Raw genomic sequence first — 24,253 nt, forward strand, 5'->3', positions numbered from 1 at the left:
CGAAACCAAGAGTTGGATGCTTAACAGACTGAGCCACCCAGGCATACTTTATAGTTTGTTTTTATGCCTTCCTTTTAAAAAATATTTTATGTTCATGTTTTATTTGGGGATTTTCCTTCACATTTTACAACTTTTATTCAATTTATACCATATTATTATTTCAATAATATAAAGATTTATAATGCTTAGAGTCTATCCTGAGTATAATACTAATGAAAATCTTCATGGAGGAACTTGAGTCTGGCCAGTAGATCATTTCTGGAAGGAAGTTATGCAAGGCATGAATATGAAATGTGAGTTGTGGAAGTCTAAATCCCAGCTGATACCTGAGAAATGTACTTTCCTAAAGTCGACCAACCCAACTTTTAACAGATCTGGGCCACTCTCTAACTGGATCCTATTATGGGTTCCTTGTATTGATTTTAATGAAATATCCCTAATCGACTGAAGTGTGAGGAGATACTCTCTGCTTTCAGAGCTATTTTTGTTATATTTTGCATCATCCTTATGATCGTTCTGGATAAGAATAACAATGTATCCTAGAGAAATACTATTTTAAAAACCTTACAGATAAACAGTTAAAACTTTTTTTTTTTTTTTTTAAAGATTTTATTTATTTATTTGAGACAGAGAGAATGAGAGAGAGAGAGCACACATGAGAGGGGGGAGGGTCAGAGAGAGAGGCAGACTCCCTGATGAGCAGGGAGCCCGATGCGGGACTCGATCCAGGGACTCCAGGATCATGACCTGAGCCGAAGGCAGTCGCTTAACCAACTGAGCCACCCAGGCGCCCCAAACAGTTAAAACTTTAAATACCTTCCATAATAATTTTAAAACAAATAGAAATGTAGTATCTATACCATGTGTATCATGTTATCTATCCTACATATTTTATAGTGATATGTATTTATACATACTGCGCTTGCCATAGGAAATATGTTTTTGGTTTCCCATAGTATGCTGCAAGATTCAAAAGCAGAAGTCCTAAACCTCTGAAGGCAGCATAAGAAAAATTTTTATTTGAACCTCAAAGTTGTCTTTTAGCAGTCTGTGTCATATATAAAAGAAGAGTCAAAATGTTGGTTTTGTTCTATTTATTTTTGGTGGGTGGGGAGGGGCGGTAAAAAAAAGTTTGGTTTTTGCTTCAAGGAGCTTTCCTAAAGAGTAGTAACTCATTCATTACACATTCCCATGGATGACATGTTTTCTTGGCTTTCATGACAGTTTGAATTCAAGGTAATGTGCATAAAATGTAGTTTTCTGAAATCCAGTGTATTCACTTGGACACACACGGGTTGACCCTTGTGTTCTCATTCTCACATAAATGGTATTGGCACTTTGGCTTCAAGAACAAATAAAAAGTATCATAAATACAACTTGTGATTTGGGTCTGGGCTAATGACTAAGGAACTATTCAGGTTTAATGGTCTTGGATATTTCAATGCCCTGTGAATCTACAGTTAATGAAGAGACTGCTGATTCTAAGAACTATGCCACCAACAAGGGAATGAAGGAAGAGTTATAAGTCTGATGCAAAGTTCAGAGCAAAATATCAATCAATCATCTCCTTCTCACTTTTGCGATATCAATAAAGTAGAGAGTGAGGATAAGAATTACATGAATAATGATAAATAAAAAGCATCTACAGAAATGGGAAAATATTTCTCATTAAATTTGCCACTTATTCTAGTTCAATAAGATGCTTGTGAGGAAAAGAACTAAGGCAGGAAACTAGTTACGTTGTTGTTTAGAACTTCTTAAGAGCAAAAAATGCATACCAATCAACTTTCTCGGTTTAATATTGTCTTAAAACGTGTTATTTTGGAACTTGAACACCTATGTTATGCCTTGAAAATTCAAAGCAAAAAGTAAAATCATGTAGAAAGCCAGAAATGTCATCAACACATCTACACAGATGTTTGCTTGTAGTTTTTGGTATCCAAAACCTTTTTTCCACACATTGCACAGATGCCTAAAACAAACAAACAAAACATGTAAGCAATCAAATCATAATACCGACTAATAATACCAAATACCGAATACCAACAGTTTGCTTTATTTAAGTCACTCCTGAGGCTTAAAACATAAATTAACAGCATGAGAGAAGAGAAAAAGAAAGCATAGACCTGTAACTACAAACAAGTTCTACGTTTTATCTTGCTTTAGAAAAAAGAGCACTTGATGAACAGCATCTATGAAAGGCTACTCCTTTGTATTATCTAAGTCAGCACCAAGAGTAGGCCAGATATGAATAGAAAAACGGTACTGAAAGAAACTTACCCTTTTTGTAGGCACAGCCCTGGCAGTAATGAGAACCCGGTTGGTGCACAGAACTTTTACAAATTCTGCAAGTGGAGAACTTATTCTTTCCATATGGATCGAATCTAGAGGTTTGTTTTTTTTTTAAAAAAAGAAAAAAAATGTATAATAGAATAGAAACACTTAAATGACCTCCCTTTAGCAACAAATGGGATCAATCCATGCTCTTTGTTCTGTGTCACACTGTCTGATTGACAGGCACGGCACGCTTGCAGCTGGCTCCTCTCCCCGCGCCTGCACACCCCTGCCCCTTCTATATGACTTGTATGCTGATGAACAGTCAGTTCCTTAATCCCAAAACTGTTTCTACAAGTTGTATTTGCCAATCTGTGTGTGTGATATAGTTTAATATTATGGAAACTGATGAAATGTGGTACAAAAAGAGTGACCAATTCTATTAAAAACTATGAGAATGCTTTAGGATGGCTGGGTCAGTGACAATCACTGAACTGCCACTGAATTAGGTGAGACAGCTTCAAAATAGGGGCAAGATCGTAAGCGGAAGGACTTGCCACTTTGCAAGTCTGTCAGTTTTGGCTCCACTTTAAAGATACTGGAAATGTGCATTCTGGTATGATTTATGTGAGGAAAATGATGAACTCTTATCAGTAGACTCATACTCAAAAAGCCTGTCTCAGTGCCAAAGGACTGATGAATGCATGTGCTGTTATGTGCTGTGGCTTATAAGAAGGTATGTGTATGTTTTAATAATCGCCTCCTTTGGGCGCCTGGGTGGCTCTGTTGGTTAAGCAACTGCCTTCGACTCAGGTCATGATCCTGGAGTCCCGGGATCGAGTCCCACATCGGGCTCCCTGCTCAGCAGGGAGTCTGCTTCTCCCTCTCCTTCTCCCCCCTCTTGTGCTCTCTCTCTCTCAAATAAATAAATAAAATCTTAAAAAAATAAAAAATAAAATTAAAAAAAAAATAATCGCCTCCTTTAACTGACATTTTCCATTAATTGATCCAATCCCTTTGCATAAAAGAGTTTCTACTACATAAAAGTGCCACCTTATAGTGACTGGAGTAGAAAATAATTCCCCCTAAATTGGCCATAACTTTTGTAACAATACTCATATACCGAATGCCAACACTGTCCTAGACCTAGTTTCTTCTCTTGGGGTAGTGTAATACAATAGCTCATTTTCAAAGGTTAATTTCTCCAAACCCAAAAGAATGTCACTGTACTCTGCACAAGGGAAGATAGATATTCCTCTTTTTAATAAGCTCGATTTGTGTGCAACCATATGGATGCTTACTTTTGCTTCAAACCATATTTTATTCTGAGATGTACATTTTAGTATGTCTGAAATCTTACAATTAATTGGCAGAGCTTTTTCTTTCTTAAAGCAATGATACATCTTCTAAGTGTTGGTATCTTAGATTCAATGCAATACAATAGTATGCTTTCCAATGTGAGACATTTGGAGTATCCAAAGTAACAGCTACTTATTAATGATACTGGAGTGAGGTTGGGAGCATAAAGGAACTGGAAGTGTCTAAAACTGTACAATCTGTAAAAATTACAACTTAGTTAATAATAACTGAACGGTCTTAGAAGACATCAATAAGTCAGAGCAATACTTAGTGTGACGCTCCACTGAAGATTAAGTCTCTTATGCTGTTTTATATCCATTATTTAAAAAGTACCATTATGTACTTATGGTAGCCAGACACTACACGTAGTAAAAGCTTTATTATTATTATTTCTAATCCTTGGGATGCCATGAAACAGGTGTTTATTCATTCAGCAAATACTTGGTGAGTGCCTACTATGTGCCTGTCACTGTTTTACACACCAGAGATGAACTTGACAGACAAAGCCTCTGTCCTCAAGCTGACATTCTAGTAAGACAACAGGTAAAGGGCAGACAGTAAGTAAAGGAATAAACATGTTTTTCAGATGGTGATACACGTTGAGGAGAAAAGTCAAACAGGATATTGTGGCAGACATGAGGGGAAGGAGGGAAGATATTAATTCAAATGCTGGTTAGGGACTCACTCTGAGGAGGTGACATCTCAGCTGAGACCCTAGTAACAAGAAGGTGCCAGCTATGTAAGCTCTGTGGGACGAGCTCTAGGAGGAAGGAGCTGCAAGCACAAACCTCTTCCAGTGGGAGTGGGCTTGGTCTATCTGATGCAGGAGTTGCTGAAACAGGGAGTCAGAGAGGTGGGAGGGGCCAGATCATGGAAAACCTTGTTAGGAAAGTGGGTGGGGGGGTTAGATTATATTCTACGTGAAAAGAAAAGCAATGCAGGGTTCTGAGAAAAGCACTTCTGTGCCCCTTAAAGGACCACTCAGGCTACTATGAGACTGAACCATAAAGAACTAGAGAGGAAGCAGAAAGATGGAGAGTTATTATGGCATCTAAGTAAGAAATACCAGTGGTTTGGAAGAGGGTAATAGCAGTGAGATGGACAGAAGCAGGTGGATTCAGGTTACATGTTGGTGGCAGAGCTAAAGAACTTGCTGATGAAAGAGAAGTGAGGAAAAGGAAGGGATCAGTGCAGAATTCTAGCTCTTAGGCTCGCAAGGCTGGACTGGAGGGGTGTGATGATGAGACTCTGATTAGAAGACTGCAGGAACAAGAGGTTGCCTGGTAGACACCAAACTGGTAAGTCAAGTAGGCAGCTGGGTATATCTTTGGAGCTCAAAAGAGAAGTCAGGACAGGGGATATAAATCTGGGAGTCATTAACATACAGTTTGGGGGTGCCTGCGTGGCTCAGACATTTAAGCGTCAGCCTTCGGCTCATGTCATGATCCCAGGGTCCTGGGATGGAGCCCCACATCGGGCTCCCTGCTCAGCGGGAGCCTGCTTCTCCCTCTCCCACTCCCCCTGCTTGTGTTCCCTCTTTCGCTATCTCTCTCTGTCAAATAAAATCTTAAAAAAAAAACAACAAAAAAACAACAAAACCCATACAGTTTGAATTTAAAGCCTTTGGACTAAAGTCACTTGAGGAGAGATTATATACATTTATAAATAGAAAAAAAAGAGAAAGGTCTAGGATTGAGTCCAGAGGCACCTGACTGAGAAGGAACGGTGAGTTGGGAGGAAAAAAGAGTATGGTACCCAACAGCCCAGAGAACAGAACGCTGCAGAGGAGCCAGGTTGGCTCAGTCAGTGAAGCAAGCGACTCTTGATCTCGGGGCTGTGGGTTCAGGCCCCACATTGAGGGTAGAGCTTACTTTAAAAAAAAGAGAGAGAGAACAGAAGGTTGCAAAAATGAGAGCTGTTAAAAGGTTAAGTAAGGTAAGAACAGAGAAGTCCATCAGGTGTGATCCTGCTGAGAGCAGCTGCAGGGGTTTGGTGGGGCTGAAGTCGTGAATCGGACTTAACTGAGAAAGCATCTGAATAAGGCTTTTGGAAACTTTTGCTGTGAAGGGAAGCAAGGCAATGGGGTGGCAGCTGGAAGGGTTCATGGCATTTTTAAGACTGGAAATAATAAAGCGTGGTGTCAAAAAAAAAAGTGATTTTTAGGGTGGGAGACACTTTTATCTCCATTCTTAGATGAAAAAGTAAAGTTCAGAAAACTGGCTTAATTTCCTGAAGGCCCCAGAGCTAGACAGGAACAGAGTCCAAATCCAAATTTAGGGCTGACTCCAGAGCTTCTGATCTGTCTACATCCCTCTATTACCTCCAATTTGTATGAGAATTAAGAACCAGATAAAATAACCTAGAGTAAACCTAAACCAGGCAATATTATTCCAAAACTAGTTCTATAAAACATAGCACACTGAAGCACCTGAATGAAACTGCAAAGTAGTTTTAGGGATAAGAAATCATAGTTTTCAAAAGAAAAAAAAAAAAATGAGATTAAATAAAAGTCATTTTTTCTGATGAAACTATATATTAAAAAAGTAGCACTAATATCTTCATATATTGATACACTGAGGAGGAGCAGGGTGAAACCAGCAGGTTGTAACAGACAGCTTGGCTTTGCATGCTAGGAACTACTGAACTCTGTTTTATCGCGATAGAATGATGCACACCAAATTCACTCCAGCATGTCTAAGACCAAAGAGAGTGGAAAGTTATATGCCTGTGGAGTGGCTGCTCCTATTACCTACCTTGCTTTTTTTGAAGTCAAAGCTTTATTTTCGTTCAGCTTTCTTCCGCCACTTTCTAAATCAAAATATACATGTATTTTAGCAGGTTATTTCTGCACATTTCACTATAACATATACATTTAACATTTAACGGTTAGTTAAAAAGTTCCTTCTTTGGCCTCCTACCAGTAGACTAGTCTGGATCAAAATTTTCAAAAATCCCCAGGTAATACCCAGGTTTTTAAGACACTACTTAAAAAGAAAACATTTATTATAAAGCAATAAAATTTGGATAATCATTTTATTTCTCAGACTCAAAAGAGGACTTTAGGGATGGGTCTACACTTAATTTATCTAGTGTAAAATCTTAAAGCCACTACTTCGGTGCCATAGACCCTGAATACAGTACAAGTGGTTCTTTTCCTTCCCTTTGGAAACACCTCAACTGTATATAATGATATGAAGGTGAAAATGTAAATGTGTAAATGATTTGTTCAAGAATATAAAAGTCAGGTGAAGAGAGGGGGAATTAAATGCAGACTCTAATAAAGCGGTATCAAATCAGTTACTATGATCTACTCATTGGTTGAAAATCATTTAATGATTTTGCTATCTTTTGCCTGACAGATGAGGAACTCTTAACATGTAACCCAGAGAACTAAATAAAAGATATTAAATTATTGGGGGATCTGGAATTCTTTAATAGTTAAGAGATAAAATACTTTGTACACAAAAGATTTATTTTTACAAATAATGTAAAGGTAAAACATTCGTCACAGGAAGCATGGGATTCAACTTCTCTTTTCCAAATGGAAAAATACCTGTGGTATTCCTTGCACCGTCTTTCCATGTGTCTGGAGTGATAACAGTACCAAGTTTCTTTTCACCTGTTATAACAAGATAGTAAAAGTAAGGGGAATTCGGATTTACTATCTAATAAATACACTACATGAAGCTTAAAATTCAGTGGTATCAACCACTGTCTTACAGTCGGGAGCCTTTTCATGCCGGGGTAGGGACTGTGAAACGAGACTGAAGATACCAACTGTGGGCAATGGGTAACTGAGAAATTCCACAGAGAAAGAAATAACCTTAGCTGGGGAAATCCAGGAAAGCCTATGGAGAAGGCAGGAAGAGGGTCTGGATCTGGCAGTGGGGCTGTGAAGAAAGAGGAGGAGAGATGATGAAGGCAAACTAGAGAAAGGATATATCCTGAAGAAAGGCATGGAAAGCTCAGGGTACTCATGGGCATGCAAAGTAGATTGGTTTGGCCAAAGAGTGAGGGTAAGAATAAGTGAAAATAAAGTTGGAAAGATACGCTGGGCCCTCATTGTGGAGGGTCATCCTGAATGCCAGGCTCTAAATATAGAAACCCCAAATTATTCTCTGCACATTGAGAATTTATTAAAGGTTTTAAATCCAGGAAACGATAGAATGCACTTATATTTAGGTTCAATGCAAATATCTGTTGTGATTACTATAAACTATGTCCTGGCATAATGATGAAGGATAGTAAGACAAAGTCTTTACCCTTTGGTTCTACTGTCTAGCATTTGGTAGGAATGTAATACTTGTTGCATGAATGAAAAGAAAAGGTGACAAGATGCAAGAATGAAAGGTGGAGTCAGGGTCTAATTGAGCATTTTTATATGGAAGGGGAGCTGATTAAAGATTTCAAAGGATATAGAGACAAAGAGGTAGAGAGGGATGGCAACAAGGACATGAGTAGAATTTTCCTTGAAAAAGGGGAAAGAAGTAAATGAGCATGGATGCAGATTTGTTTATGGGTATGGCAAAAGAAATAAAAGAAGTTGAGAATGTTCCCGTGTAATTACCTTGCTTTTCTAATACCTATAAGGAGGTATATGTCAACAGAGGATGAGGTAGGTGAAGGTGTGGAAGTTTAAGGGACCAGAGAGCTTGGAATAGTCACTAGCGACAAAGGGCAAGGGGACTGACTAAAGATAAGTTAAAAAGACTGATGAATAGTATTAAAGATCTTGGAGATTAGGAATTATACACTTTTAGTGGTACCAACTCGTTCATTTGTACAGTTTTCCCCAGTAGCCTTCACACGCAGGCAGGACAGTTTAGGGAGAGAAGAGCCAAAGGCAGGGAGAACACAGTTTGAAGGGAAAGGGGCTGGTAGGGGATCACATTAGTCTAACTCAAGTGATGGAGACCTCAGCTAGGGTATTTGAGGGGTAAATGAGAGGCTAGGGAAAAATAGGAGCTATTGAATGGAAGTAAAAACGGCAGGACATGCAAGTGTTTGGATGCAGGATCACAAAGGGATGGGGGAATGCATGAGAGATGATTAAGGCTTTGTGAATGGGTGACTGGGAGGACTGCCATGCCATTAAATGATGGAAGAGAAGGTACAGATTTGTGAAGTAGGATGACAAATTCAATCTTGTACTAAGTACTACACTACTACGTAACAACCAGATGGAGGTTCCCGGTATTGTCTGGAGAAAATTCTTCTATTGGTTTTAGTTTAGAGAGAAGTCAGCTGGAGATGTGGATTAGACATTCACTGACATGGATATGCTACTTGAAGCCAGATATTTCCAAAACAGTCAGAAGAAGGTCAGATACAGATCACTGGGAAACATCTACTTTAAGTGAGAAGGAGAATAAGAAAACTTGGAGACTATAATGGTAAAGAAGCACAGGGAGAAGTAAATTCAAAGAGAATCGAGACCAAGTTTCAAAGTCACAGAGTAGAAAAGGACTGAAAGAAAGGTCTTTGAATTAAGAGTCTATTTTTATTTGAGGAATAAGATGCTATAGAAGGTAGAAAGGTATCAGAGCAAAGAAATAATACATAGACTTTCAGAAGTGCAGAGAAGTAAAAAGCAAATGACCTTTTAGGACACATATCATGTCCCAGAACCAAATATGTGTACTTATTTTAATACCACATTAGATCTTGGGTTCTCAAAATTTTCATGTATCTTAGGAAGTTAACTCTCACAATTTGCCCAGTATCCTCAATTTCCCTGAGAAAAAGCACTTACGGTGTAAAGAACATCACACAAAACAAGTTAAAACAGGCAGAATAACAGTCCTCTAAAGTTAAAATATACAGAATTAACACAAATTACATAGGAGGCTAAATTTACATGTTTAGGAACTATACTACATAAAAGAGAAGACATCAAGGAAGGTGCATAACCTAAATATATGTAAGTCATATTTACTCAAAGAGGCAAAACCAAAAAACTTAAGTACTGGATGGAGTAGAGTTAAAGGACATCAATGTCAAAAAGCTTAATGTGCTTTTTGGAGCGATGAAAATATTCTAAAATTGATTGTGGTGATGGTTGCACAACCCTGTGAATATACTGAAAATAACAGAATGGTACATTTTAAATGGGTGACTTGTATCTATGTCAATTACATTGCAATAATTTTTTAAAAGCTTAATGTGAGACGATGATATAAAGCACAGAAAAATGGAAATATTAGTTCCACTCTACCCCTCATAAAATGAGGCAGAATTCAATTCTGAGTGCCACATATTGGGGGTTATGATAGAAATAACCAGTTTTTGAGTATACACTAAGGCACTTTTAAATCAGGCTTTACCTACATTATCTAATTCTCACAAAACCCATAAGTTACGTATTTTTCTCATTTTTCAGATGAGAAAACTGGGGCCAAGAAATATTCGATACTAACCCATAGTTATTCTTTTACCTAATGTAAAAACTGTGATTCAAACTCATGCGTGCCTGTGTTCAAAGGTTTATCTACTGTGTGGGGGGGAGGTATAAACAAAGTGGATTATGTTAATATTAATCCAGATAAGAGGACTTGAAACCTTGTCTCAGAAGAGCCAGAAATGTCTAGCCTGAGGAAAAAGAGACTTAGGGATATGACAGCCATTTTAAAGCAAACAGTCTGTGACATCAAAAAATCGTATTTTCTAGAAACCTCAAGAGTTTACATTAGAATCACTGATGGCAACAATAGGGAGGAAGCACTTTTCTAAAAGTGAGAGACATCGATACAGACTGCTTTGAAGGTGGTGAGACTTTTTGAACCCTGCCTCAATACCACAGGTATTCATGCAAAGAGCATTTAAGCCACTGGATAGACTGCTAACTTAGGGCTGCTGGTTAAAATATAGGATGCCCGGTTAAATTTAAATTTCAAACAATGAATGGCGTTTTAGTACTGTCACGTCCTAAAAGTAAATCCAATGCACTTTCAGTAGTAAAGAGCACCAAGCAAAGAGAAGTCCCAAATATTGCACGGGACCTACTTCTCCTAATAAAAAGTGTTCTTCTTTTTTTTTTTAATGTTGCTAAATCTGGAAAATCTAGATATTGTATGTTACTTCTAAGATCCATTCCAACCCTGAGGGTCTGTGAGGCGAAGGAGCCAGTCAAGAGCCGTATGAGATCCCGGGTTGGGCGTAGGGGAGGCAAAGGAAATAGACAAATGAGTGCAAAACTGAGACCACTCTGAATGCAAAACGACTATACGGTCCTGGAGGAGGGAAGGAATGGTCAAAGGGGTAGAAGGACAAAGGCTGGCATCGGAAACCTGTGGCCGAAAGAAAAACAAAGAAAAGGCAAAGTACCCGAAGAGCTCCAGTTAGCTTCTCCTAGCCTCCTTCTCCCAAAGATGTGGCCCCTTAACTCACATTTTTCGCACACCATCCTTCCCCGACGGTCCCCTTGGCCGCAGAAACAGCAGCAGCTCGAAAATGTCAACACAACAGCCAGGGAAGGATTCCCCTTCCGGGTTACGATAACCCACTTCCGGCCCTTCCGCCCTCCGCCCCGCCCATTCCACACCTGAGAAGCCGCGGGAGGAATTAAACGCGAGCTGGAAGGCGGGGCTGCTCCCATTGCCCGCCCCTCCGGTTCTGCCATTGGCTGTGCGGTCTTGGGTCTCCGCCCCACAGGCCTGCGCCTGCGCGATGGCCAGGGCGGCGAATCGTACCTGGTGGTGGGAGGTAGTAGTCCCCGCTTCTCTTCCGCTGGCGGGAGAGTTAGGTAAGCCCAGCGGAACCCTCCCGGCACGCGGGCCTCCCGGGGGTGCGAGCAGCCCCCACCAATTGCCCATATAACCGAGAGCGTATGTGCCCCCAGCCCGCCCGCGCCCGCCGTCCGTCCGAGGGCCACCCTTCCGGCGTGACCCAGGGGCTGCCCTGATGGACCCGGCCCTCTTTCGGAGCCGTCTTTCTGCGTGGCCCTCCGTTTTTCCTGGTCTCCGCGCCCTTGCTCTTTGATTATGCCTCTCAGCGCGTCCCCCGCTGCTCACACTCGCCCTGGGTGAGGCTTGGGCAGAGTCCCGAGGGACCGAGTTTGGGGTGGGGCTGCCGAGACAGGTCCTGCGATTTCCGCGGAGGCTCCTGTGCGAGCCTCAGTGCCTGCGAACCCGGGCTAGGTCAGACGGCGGACGCCAGGGCCGTGGCAGCCGGAGGGGCGCCCGACGGGCGTCCTTGTGTGCTCCCCAGGGCCCACCACCCCAGGGCTGCTTTCGCAGGACCCACCCTCTTTCCTTCGTTCGTTCATTCATTCAGTAAGCATTTGAGTTTGGGTACTGCTCACTGTATTAGATCCAAATCTGCTCATGTCACTTGGGATTCTGAGAGGGGCCCAGAAGAATAATCCGAAGAGGTGTCGGTTGAGACAGTGTATTCCGGATCCTCCGCCCCGCCCCTCAGTCCGCGGAGGATAGGACCTGCGAGAAACTTTTCCATTCTCCCTTCTTGCAGTTTGTTCTTTTCTCAACCCCTGATGTGTATCTTTATATCAAAGAGGCGAGGCTTTGACGTGGCCTTTGTGCTTGGGAGCTTGGGACCTTGGACATGTCCCCTAACGTGTCTTATCCTGTTTCCTTATCAGTAGAATATTTGCCTTGGAAAATTGTAGTGTGAATTAGATCAGAGCTGTTAGGATAAGGCCTGGACTTCCCCGTTTGTTTTTCTGGAATATTCACCACAGTGTAACATGTGGATTGTTACTTTAGTAAGGTCCTACTTAACATTAGCCAGTACTATCTATTATGTTAAGTAATTTATAAATAAACATATTATACATATAATGTGTATTTTATAGAGAGAAGGTAGACTTTTTTCTCTTATTTATGCTCTACTTTTGATTGGAACTTAGCAAATGAAACAGACATTGTCATTTTGGTATTTCTGGAGCATTGGGATCCCTTAGTTTAGCATCATGTTCTTTGAACTTTCTTGATTACACTGGCCACCATTTGAGTATTCAAGTGTGCACTTGGTGTCACTTGTCATTTGCCAGAAGATGTGAATTACTGTGATGTTAGACAAGGGTCCACAGTGGTTAAAAAAAAAAAAAAAGCCAACATTTTGGCCAAAGTGTATTCATGGGGTTTCTAGAATGCATAGGTTATATTTCCAACAAGAGCAAATCATTAATCCGTGCATGTTGTTTTTACCTCTGTAATTTTGGCAAAAAACAGAAAAAGAAAAGAAAACGAATCCCTTAATTGGACCTAATACGTGACCCTTTTACAGAAACCAGTTATAAATATTTAAGAAATTAGTAAATTTGTCCTCTTCAAGCTCTGAGACCTTCTTGAGCCATAATTAGTCTACATGTACATTTATACATATGCATCTTCCCATATTCTGAACCTAATACATTATTGTGCGTAGAAAATTTACTTGTTCATGTTTACTTTTAGGTGTTGGAGCATTTAGACAATGGAAAAAATCATTACTGGATATGCTCTTTTCTTAATTTTTCATTAGATAGCCTCTCAGGAAAACACCATGAAAGATACTGATATCAAGAGACTACTGTATGCCCATCTTTTATGCATATTTTCAATTATCCTAAGCATCTTCATTCCATCATTCTTCTTGGAGAACTTCTCAATATTGGAAACACACTTGACATGGTTGTGCATCTGTTCTGTTTTTGTAACTGCCGTCAATCTAGTATTATATTTAGTAGTGAAACCAAATGCATCCTCTAAAAGAAGTTCATTATCATACAAGGTAAGGCTTATTTCTTAATAACTGATTTTTAGATAGAGGTAGTGTTTCTTTTAATGAAAGAATAAAGTATTATTCAGGTACTCATGGGGTTATTTACAATGAGTAAAGAGAACCTGATTTTTTTTTTTTTTTCCAAATCAATAGCCTATTATTGCTGGAAGGCTGCCCACAATGTTCAATAGACCCTTGCCAAGCATCAGTTGTGGAATTAGGATGTCTTCAGTGGATATTACAGCATTGTAAACCTAGATAGTCATGTTTTAAGTCACCATTGCAGATAAATGCATGATGTAGCACTCATATCTTTAAACTTTATAAGACATTTTAGTTTATTTTCATTTATTTTTTCCATTTCTGAGAGAAACTTAATGGATTTTTCAGAAATTACCAAATAAGCCTCTGTGGTAGCTTTGTTTTGAACATGACCTGCCTCAACTAAACAGTGTTAAAGTTTTCAAATATCAGAATCTATTTTCTGGAATATTCACTATGTGTGACACTTAACTATTACTTTAAATTAATAAAGTCCTCCCTTAACATTACCCAATACTATGTGTAGCTTTCTTAGATAATTTAAAACACATTTACTCCCCTACAATTAAAAAACTCACTGTGTGTCTTATAATTAGATCTTCTTAAGCTCCAAATCAAGTAGATCCCACACTGATTTGCAGACATGCAGGTCTGTTATCATATGCATCATATAATCACATGAATATGATTTGGGGGATTGTTTAGTATTGTGCTTGTTTGGTACAGTTTTCCAAATTGTTTTGTTTTTTAAATGAATTAAATGAATTTTGTTTTTAAATGAAAAAAAAAAACTGTAGTCCTTATTTTCTGCAAAGATTTCATGCATCACATAATAAGGACTGCCGTTTTTTTGTATCATAGCGTTCTGTTGTTGGTAAATATTTTATAAATACTGATTAGTAACATAGCTCAATGCATACTGTAGGAACAGAAATGCTTTTTTGATTCTAGTGCTGATTAGGTGGGTGGAATATGGGTGATGATTTGTGACTTGTAGGCTCTTTTGTGGGGCTGTCTGGAGGTCCGTGCACTTCAGGCTACCCGACGTAAAGAACATTCAACTGTTGCACACATGGGAATAAGTTGTATTTGTAGATAAAGTGGAAGCATTTGCTGTCCTCTAGGCATTGTCTTGAGCCTTCAAATTGTTCTCATTTCTTTTTTAGGTAACCAGGTTTTTGAAATGCTGTATCTACTTTCTTATGTCATGTTTCTTCTTTCATGTAATTTTTGTTCTATATGGAGCACCACTCATAGAGTAAGTCTGAAATTTTTACCTTAAGGCAATAATATTTTAAAACACTTGTTTACTAAACAAAGCACTAATTCTGTTGGTAATGAATGAAAAACCATGGTGTGTTTAATTACCAGATCACAGAAGGATACCGACATCATTGCCCTTTGTTAGTAATGATATTCTTTTAACATTACCTCATAAGGAGAATAACTTAATTCATTAAATGCTTCTATTACCTAGCCTTTTATTGCCCCATTGCATGTGGGGGGGCGGGGAGGTAGATGAGAAACTATACCAATAAATGTGTGGCCCTTAGAACCTCTAAGGGAACTTACTATAATGATATGTATAAATTAGTTACAATTAGCATATCAGTAAATATGATTCTGAAGTGCTTGAAAGAAGTTTTTCTTAAGTCAATAGATTCCTGTATTTAATTATTTAATAACCTAATGTTGATAGTTTAAAGGCAAAATTTAACTCAGCACTTTTTCAAAGCTGACCAGTTTTTTAAAAAAAACTAAATTCATGAATATTTCTTATATAATGTTCATCACAGACTGGGAAACTTCATCTAGCAGTGATTAATGATCACGGTGAGAGGGGCGCCTGGGTGGCTCAGTTGTTAAGCGTCTGCCTTCGGCTCAGGTCATGATCCCAGGGTCCTGGGATTGAGCCCTGCATTGGGCTCCCTGTTGGGCAGGAAGCCTGCTTCTCCCTCTCCCACTCCCCCTGCTTGTGTTCCCTCTCTTGCTCTCTCTCTCTCTGTCAAATAAATAAAATCTTTAAAAAAAAAAAAGATCATGGTGAGATAAGTTGTGACACACACATATAGCTATGTATGTAGTTTTATATATATTTACACATAGTTGTATATATACACACACTAAATTAATAGGTAGTTCTTTTCTAGAGAGGTGAGGACAAGACCTTTGTAATGGGAAATGGTAGTTTCTATTTAATCCATTGTAGAGTAGAATGAATGTCTTGAGCAGTGGTTCTAAAACCAGCAGCATCAGCATTTTATCAAAAGCAAATTCTCAGGCCGCAGAAACTCTAGGGGTGCAGCCCCCCAGTCTTTATCTCACTTTCCAAGTGGCTCCAGTATAAGCTAGAGTTGAACCAGTAGTTGCAGAGAAAGTTCCAGAGACTATTCAGGAAGAAAGTTAATTATCTAAAAATGGGGTTGCTTGCAGTGGAGAGTCTCATATGGATCCGAGGGTATTTAACACTTCTGAACTCTATCATTAAAGCCTGATATTTGGGATGCTTGAGTGGCTCAGTCGGTTGAGCATCTGCCTTCAGCTCAGGTCATGATCCCGGGGTCCTGGGATCAAGTCCCACATCGGGCTCCTTGCTTAGCCGGGAGTCTGCTTCTCCCTCTGCCTGCCACTCCCCCTGCTTGTTCTCTCTCTCTCTCTCTCTGACAAATAAATAAATAAAATCTTTTTTTTTTATATAAAGATTTTATTTATTTATTTGAGAGAGAGAGACTGAAAGAGCACATGAGAGGGGGGAGGGTCGGGAGGGTCAGAGGGAGAAGCAGGCTCCCTGCCGAGCAGGGAGCCCGATGCGGGACTCGATCCAGGGACTCCAGGATCATGACCTGAGCCGAAGGCAGTCGCTTAACCAACTGAGCCACCCAGGCGCCCTAAATAAATAAAATCTTTAAAAAAAAATAAAGCCGGGTATTTGCTAGATTGTTTTTTATAGCTTGTATTTCAGTAGTAAAATTTTTTATAGTTATTTTGGTAGGACTCCTGTTACCTTTCAAAGTAAAGTATAAGAAAATGTTTTTATGTTAAATCTATTTAAATAGCCAAGATTATGTCGTGTACATGCACCTTTAATGCTTTAAAAAAATTAATCAAAGCTTTTTTTTTTTCTAGGTTGGTGTTGGAAACATTTTTATTTGCAGTTATTTTGTCTACCTTTACTACTGTACCTTGTTTGTGTTTGTTAGGACCAAACATCAAAGCATGGCTAAGAGTTTTCAGTAGAAATGGGTAAGTTTTAATTTTATATTTTAGTGGTGTTTGAAATTTAAAAAAAATAATGTAGTGTTTTTCTATTCATGGCAGCTTTCTGATTATTCTACGAGTGTTTTTCCAGACTATGGTTCTCAAGAATGCCTTAAGGGGTTGGGGGTTGGGGATAGGGAAGGGGTTGTATACATTTGAGAGGGGACTCAAGCAGGTAGAACTCTAGGCTCCTCCTTCCACTTCAGCAAGATCAGCTCTGCTTTTTTTCTGTATGGGAGGATTCCACTTCGCCTTTTGTTTGAAAAAAGGTTTCTCCTACCAAAAGAAGGCTTTGAGAACCACTCCTCAGGGATGATTTGTCACTGTGATAAAATTGCTACAGATAAAATTGCTTCCATACATCTTACAATGTAGAATTGGGATCCCAAATCTAAAAATGCTTAGTGTAAAAAAAATAAAATAAAATAAAAATGCTTAGTGTAACAACTGTAATTTCTTGTTTAGCCTCTTTTGTGGTAAGACTTCTGAGTGCAAGTTTTATAGGATTTTATTTCCTTAGCAGCCATATATAAATTCAGCACAGCTAAGTTAGTTAGCTTCTTCAAAGGCATTGAAATGGTTCGTATCAGAAATGGTTAAATCGTGACTAAGAAAGCTGTGAAGTTATTGGGTGCCCGTGATTTTGTCCTATTTATCACCCAATAGCAAAAATTTCTGGAGTTCTTATTTTGTGCTCCATGCTGTGAAGCTTTGTGTGGGTTCTGAAGTATTAGCCATGATTCTCTTGCTGAGAAGTTGTCAAGGGACAAGAATAAAATGAACAAACAATACGAGATTAAAATTGTGTCAATCAGATAGTAAATGCTATTGGAATTCAGAGGGGTAGGAAACCACTGAAGAATGAGCTGGAAGGGGGAATGGTCAGTAAAGGATTTGGATCGGGAATGTGAGATTTGGTGAGATGAAGGGAAAAGGGAAAGATATCCATGCTAGGGTAATGAATGAAACCATAGAAACTGAAGTGAAAGTGGTAATTTTTGTAATTTGGAAGGGAACAGCGCAAGTAGTACAGAGGCTGCTGCTGGCTAGCAGCTAGGCTCCAGAAATTATTGACGTTTTCCTTTTGAAATGAATATTGTTTCCCTGCAGAACTGTCTTCTGGTGTCGGTAAGGTCTCTAGAAAACAAATGTGTAATCATTGAAAACTTTCCCACATTGTTACCATAGTATCCCTAATGGCATTCATTTCTTCTAGCATTTTAGTTTGAAATTTTTAAGCAGTAAAAAACAGTTGAAACATTATAGGTTTGGATTGGTGATTTACTCAGCTTTGAACTATGTTTCTAATAATGGTATATTTGGGGGAGACGTTGTCATCTGATTCTGCAGTTAGTTCTGCCAGAGTGTGCAATATGCATCCCTAGAAATCCCTACACTATGCAAATTGGGCACTAAAAAACACAGAGCTTATGGGAAAGGCAGGATTGAGGCATAACACTCGAAAACTCTTGACAATAATACATAAAAAAGACAGGAACTTAATAAAAATGGTAGTATAGTTTTATACATGTTAAATAGTTAAGTTGGTAAACATTATAATGAATATGGTCCTTTTCCTTGGGGAAAAAAAAACCCCTGAAATTTGCTTTCTGGAAGTAGTGTGGGAAGAGTTGCCACTTTTAAGTAGTATTGAGATACAATTCAAATACCATACACTTTGCCTATTTAAAGTGTACAATTCAGTGGTTTTTAGTATATTCACAAGAGTTGTGCAGCCATCATCACAGTCAAGTTTAGAACATTTTCATCACCTCAAAAAAGAAACTCCATACCCTTTAGGTATCTCCTCCTTACTCCTGCTCCTCTAGCCCTAAGCAACAACTAATCTCTACTGTTTCTGTAGATTTGCCTATTCTGGACATTCATAAAAGTGTTCTCATATAAAATGTGATCTTTTGTGATTAGCTTCTTTCACTTACCCATAATATTTTCAAAGTTCATCTCTGCAGTAGTTCATTCCTTTTTATGGTCAAATAGCATTCCATTGTGCGTTTGTATACCACATTTTGTTTACCCACTCATCAGCTGATGGACATCTGCGTTGTTTCTACTTTTTGCTGTTATGACTGAGCAGCTGGGAGCATTTGTATACAGGTTTTTGTATGGACATAATGTTTTTATTTTTTTGAGTATATGCCTAGGAGTGGAATTGCTGGGTCTTATGATAACTTGTTTAATTGTTTGAGGAACTGCCAGACTGTTTTCCAAGGTGGCTGCACCATTTTACATTCGCACAGCAGGGTATGAAGCCTCCAGTTCTCCTCCTGCATCCTCGCCAACAGTTGTTATTATCTGCCTTTATGATTATCGCCATCCTAATGGGTGTAAATTGTTATTTCCTTGGGTTTTTTTATTTGCATTTCCCTACTGGCTAATGATGTCAAGCATCTTTTCATGTGCCTATTAGCAATTATATATTTTCCTTGGAGAAATCTCTCTTCAGATCCTTTGGTCATTTTTGAATTGGGTTATTTGTCTTTTTTACTATTAAGTTATAAGAGTTCTTTATATATTCTAAATACAAATCTTTTATCGTATACATGATTTGCACATTCTTTCTTTCTGTGGGTTATCTTTTCACTCTCTTCATTGTGTCCTTTGAAGCACTAAAGATTTTAATTTTGATGAAATCTAATTAATCAATTTTTGTCTTTTGTTGCTGTGTTTTTTAGGGTCATCTAAGAATCCATTGCCAAATCCAAGGTCATAAAGATTTACTCCTATGTTTTCTTCTAAGAGTTTTATAATTTTAGGTTTTACATTTGGGTCTTTGGTCCATTTTGTATAAGTTTTTGTATACAGTGTGAGGTAAGGGCCTACCTTCATTCTTTTGCATGTGGCCCACCAGTTGTCTCAGCACCTTTTGTTGAAAAGGCTATTTTCCCCCTTTGAGTGATTTTGGCACCCTTGTCAAAAATCAGTTGATCATAAACACATGATCTTTAGTTGTTTTTCCATTGACCTATATATTTATCCTTATATCAGTACCCCACTGTTTTGATTATGTGATAGATGTTTGGGGGATGTGCACATTTTGTGTATTCATACACTGCTCAGTGCCAATGGGTGCAGTTTTTATGTGTTTACTTAGTGTTTCTCAGATGAAATTGCTCATATTGTCCCCTAATATATCAGTCAAATTGGAACAAATTTGCATGTTCAAGATAAGCATTATAGCAGAACTGACTATATATATATGAGTTCCTAAAATTTTAAAATTGAAAAAAAAATCAGGGCGCCTGGGTGGCTCAGATGGTTAAGCGTCTGCCTTCAGCTCAGGTCATGATCCCAGGGTCCTGGGATCGAGTCCCACATCGGGCTCCCGGCTCAGCGGGGAGCCTGCTTCTCCCTCTGACCCTCTCCCCTCTCATGCTGTTTCTCTCTCGCTCGCTCTCTAAAAAATAAATAAAATCTTAAAAAAAAAAAAAAGAAAAATCAAACTTCAAAACTCAAGGGAAACAGAGAAACTACCCTTAATTTCTCTTAGTAACTTACCACAAATTTAATATGTATATATTTTCTAATTCTGCTTTAACCCTATTCCTACATTTAGCCTGAACTATACCTTGCAGCATGCCTATTATTTTCTGCTAGGTTGAAAAGAGCTTTTTAAAAATTTATTATAAAATTCGACTTTTGAGTATTTTGAGGTTTGCAGAGTGAATTTGTTGTTACCTTGTTTTCGTACCTATCGGCACTTTATCCCTTCCCAGAAAGATCTATAACAAAGTAAAACTAAACATTATAGGAAGGGGAATACCATTTTCTGGCTAGCAAGCAAACTGACAAAGATCTGTAAGTTTCATAATACATATGGTTTGGAGAGGTAAATGCCAATGGGAATATAAATTGGTTCAAGCTCTGTGAAGGGCAGTTCGGTAATATCTGTAAAAATTAAAAATACCCATCTTTTGACCTAGCAGTTCCACTTCTAGGATTTTATGCACTAGATATATTTTCATACCTACAGAATATTCAGTGAGTAAGATTACTCATTGTAGCTTTGAAGCAGCTTAAATGTCCTTTAATAAGGGGTGGATTAAGTTAAATTTAATGCAGTTAAAAAAACAACAACAACCCAACCACTTCTTTATTTACTGATAACGCTGTTAAGTGGAAAAAAGCAAGGTGAAGAAATGTATGTAGGATGCTACCATTTACGTAAAAAGTGAGCAGGAGAGAATAGATACACCTGTGTATCTTTGGAAGAATACATGAGATACTGACAAAAATATTGGTTGTCTCTGGGGAGGGGGTCTGAGAAGCTAGGGGACCAGCTCAGAAGACTTTGCACCTACTAATACCCTTTGGTGTCTTTTGAAATTTAAACCATAGTAATATACTACCTAGTCAAAATGAAAATTATAATGGATTAGGTTTTGCCAATATTAAACTTATTTGGGGGGTATTGAAAGTTAGGCCTGAATCAAGAAGTTTTTAGATTTCTTTTATGCCACCTAAACCTCGGTAGACTGCAGAAATATCCTTCGAAAATTTCTAACATACAACAAGATAATAGCTCTGTTACTGGAGGTCTGTAGCTAAAAATAATCAATTTGTAATATGAAACAGTTAACATCGCACAGGGCAGGGCATGAAATAGTAATATGCAAAAGTAACAACTTATAAAGCATGTTCATGTGTCTTAGAGCATTTAAATCTCACAGCAGTCTGGTGAGATACTCCTGTTCTCACTGTTTTCTAGGTGAAGATACTAGAAAGCTGACAGGTTAAGTGATTTGCCCAAGCCCTGGAATAGCCAGTAAGCAGTAGAGCTGGCACTTGAATGCAGATCATCTGATAAGGACAGAAGGTTTTAGAAGACCACACTGAGGGTCAGAAGATGAGTTCCTGCCTTCTCTTCACTACATAGTGGTGATCTTAGAGAAGCTATTTACCTTTAGAGATCCTCATGTGTAATACTGTTAGAAGAATGCTAATAAGCTCTTTGCAGGGTTATTATCAGAACTGAGTGAGATAAATGAAATCAAATAGCAAATGCTTAGAAATGTTTGTCAAGTGGGTTAACAAATGTCAGGGAGCATTTTTATATTTCATACTTCCAGTCCTGGCTGCTCTTTGTCTTGGTACCTCTTCCTGGTTTAGGTAGCAGACCAAGGAGTGTAGGGCATGGACAACCATGGAGAAGGAGGAAGTTTTTTCAGTTGGTTTAATGTAAAATTAATTTGAACTTTGTAGTGAGAGGGCAACTTAAATCTTCATGTCTCCACCATCCCTTAGCGATAGTTCAGTTTCTTCTCTGGCATTTTTATCACACTTTTAAGAATTTAGCATAAAAAGCATGTCAAATTTTGAATGAGTTAAGGAAACAGTTAATTTGATAGATTAACTTGTTTAATGTTAGAGTTGGCCTTCTTAAATGTTCACTGTGAGGCGAAAATATTTTAAAAATGCAAAGATCTGGTGGTTCTGAAGTGATAATATGAAATACCCACAAAAACAACTTGTATGTTATTTCAGAATTGTCCTACTATACAGTTAGCATTATTTACACTGAGTCACAACTTTGGTTTCAGAGAATTCCATTATTATGTAGGGAGGTTATACTAACATGAAAATACATTTTTCTTTCTACCCAATAATTATTTACAACAGAAATTAAAGTTCTGATTTGAAGTTCTTATGCTGTAGTTCTAATTCATTAAAAGTGCATAAAATACTTTCTTGATTGAAGATTTTAGAGCTTTAAATCTTTTTTTTTTTAAAGATTTTATTTATTTATTTGACAGAGAGAGAGATAGCGAGAGCAGGAACACAAGCAGGGGGAGTGGGAGAGGGAGAAGCAGGCTTCCCGCCGAGCAGGGAGCCCGATGTGGGACTCGATCCCAGGACCCTGGGATCATGACCTGAGCCGAAGGCAGACGCCTAACGACTGAGCCACCCAGGCGCCCTAGAGCTTTAAATCTTTTTATCATTTATCCTGTGTCTTAGCGTATAAAACACGGAAGAGTTTTTTTGTTTTTTAGTATTATTGAAATATGACTAAAATGTTCAGGAAGAACAGGCCAGTTTTGAATTGGGCTGACACCTCGCTCAGTATGGAATCAGTATAAATGTTTTATACTGTTCTATGCAAAATAAGTACTATATCCAAATTGTTAATGTATTTATTTGCATGCTTAATATTGAGTAGATGATAACCAGATGAAGGCTGAGAAACATAAAAGCTTTGATCCTGAGAACTGTGTAGGAATTATATCCCAAGAGTAAAGGACCAGTTCTGTTACTATTGAGATTTGATACTTAACTAAATGACATAAATGATACTATTTTAACAAGACTTTTCCTTAAAGTAAATGTGAAGTTATTCTAGATTAAAAAAATACGAAGGAATGCTATTTTACAGAGCCTGAACCAATTTATATTCCCACTGGCACTTACCTCCCCAAACCTTTAACAGTATGTATTATGAAACTTACAGATTTTTGTCAGTTTCCTTGCTGGGGGGGGGGGGGAAATGGTATTCTCCTTAAGGAATGCTATTTTAAAGAAACTTGAAGGGGCGCCTGGGTGGCTCAGTCGTTAAGCGTCTGCCTTCGGCTCAGGTCATGATCCCAGGGTCCTGGGATCGAGCCCCGCATCGGGCTCCCTGCTCGGCGGGAAGCCTGCTTCTCCCTCTCCCACTCCCCCTGCTTGTGTTCCCTCACTCGCTGTCTCTCTCTGTCAAATAAATAAAATCTTTAAAAAAAAAAAAATAATAAATAAATAAAGAAACTTGAAGGTAGAAAAATAATTTGGTTTCTTAATTTCTGCCAGCTTCTGTTTGGTATTTATTACTGAGCATACTCAATGTGTACTAGTATAATTCAGTTTGTTGCCTTGCTGTTATAATTATTGTGGGGGTTTTTTTGTTTTGTTTTGTAGACTTTCTTATAAAAGAAAGTAATATTCCGACTACCTTAAGCCTATATTTTTCATTGAAGTTGGCTTTTTGATTTATCAGTTCTTTTATGCTGTTATTCTCATGTTTTAAAATCAGGATCTGACCACTTTTGGTGAACTGAAAAACTTGAATTTCTGAATAGATTCCTGAATTTGTGGTTATCTTGCCAAGTAAAGATAGTAAGACCTGTTTGTGTAGACAAAGAACAGCAGGCGTTTTTGGTCGTCTTTGCATGGAAATTGATTTTATACTGAAAAAAACCACCAAGGACATTTAACAGTAAAAAGATAGTGAATGACCAAAAATGTATACATTGTAAAAAATAGATAATTTAGCCTTGATAAGGGCATGAAAATTTAGTGGCAAAGAGGCACTGGTTTTAGTATTCATTCAGTAGGGGAGTAAAATTCTGTGAAATGTCTTTAGCCACCAGGAGGAGTTAGTTGTGTGTGGTGTCCTTTTTAGATGAAGAGCTCAATAGTTAAAAAGATCAGCTCATTTAAAGAAGCACTGTTTTGAGGACAGCCTATCTAAGCCACAGTGCTCACTGTTAGCTATCCCAGGCACCCAGTACAGTGTCTGGAACATAGTAAGCATTCAACATGGTCTATTTATTTCAATTAATGTTTGATATGATGAATTTCAGTGGAGGCAAATAATATGGACAGTTACTTG

The 24,253-nt window shown here is 38.4% G+C and overlaps 2 protein-coding genes across 5 annotated transcripts in view; one reads left to right on the top strand and one right to left on the bottom strand.

Annotated features, from left to right (window-relative positions):
- Window positions 1–776: 776 nt before the first annotated feature.
- Window positions 777–11,121, bottom strand: CRIPT (CXXC repeat containing interactor of PDZ3 domain). The gene is made up of 5 exons (XM_021701185.1): window positions 11,020–11,121; window positions 7,187–7,252; window positions 6,387–6,441; window positions 2,281–2,384; window positions 777–1,972 (listed from the first exon to the last, which is right to left on the bottom strand). The coding sequence occupies exons 1-5, from the start codon at window positions 11,033–11,035 to the stop codon at window positions 1,908–1,910; spliced, it is 306 nt and encodes a 101-aa protein (XP_021556860.1). The 5' UTR covers window positions 11,036–11,121; the 3' UTR covers window positions 777–1,907.
- Window positions 11,122–11,187: 66 nt separating this feature from the next.
- Window positions 11,188–24,253, top strand: part of PIGF (phosphatidylinositol glycan anchor biosynthesis class F) — a 35,272-nt gene continuing 22,206 nt past the window's right edge. Inside the window, exons 1-4 of one of the 4 annotated variants that reach the window (XM_021701142.2) lie at window positions 11,188–11,374; window positions 13,114–13,362; window positions 14,562–14,653; window positions 16,522–16,638. In XM_021701142.2, coding sequence (XP_021556817.1) covers window positions 13,135–13,362; window positions 14,562–14,653; window positions 16,522–16,638 — 437 coding nt within the window. In that variant the 5' untranslated portion in view covers window positions 11,188–11,374; window positions 13,114–13,134. Of the gene's footprint in view, window positions 11,375–13,046; window positions 13,363–14,561; window positions 14,654–16,521; window positions 16,639–24,253 lie in introns of all 4 variants that reach the window. The other 3 variants (XM_021701143.2, XM_021701144.1, XM_044918560.1) reach the window with 3 other exon arrangements.

The sequence above is a fragment of the Neomonachus schauinslandi genome, chromosome 10, assembly GCF_002201575.2.
Source record: "Neomonachus schauinslandi chromosome 10, ASM220157v2, whole genome shotgun sequence".
Classification (NCBI taxonomy): Eukaryota; Metazoa; Chordata; class Mammalia; order Carnivora; family Phocidae; genus Neomonachus; species Neomonachus schauinslandi.

Bases quoted from the DNA above. Each gene is read 5' to 3' on its own strand.
- CRIPT (XM_021701185.1), bottom strand. The intron at 6,442-7,186 runs GTATTTTTCCAT...ATTTTGATTTAG, and splicing joins CGGTGCAAGGAATACCACAG to AAAGTGGCGGAAGAAAGCTG. The intron at 2,385-6,386 runs GTAGGTAATAGG...ACAAACCTCTAG, and splicing joins TTGACTTCAAAAAAAGCAAG to ATTCGATCCATATGGAAAGA.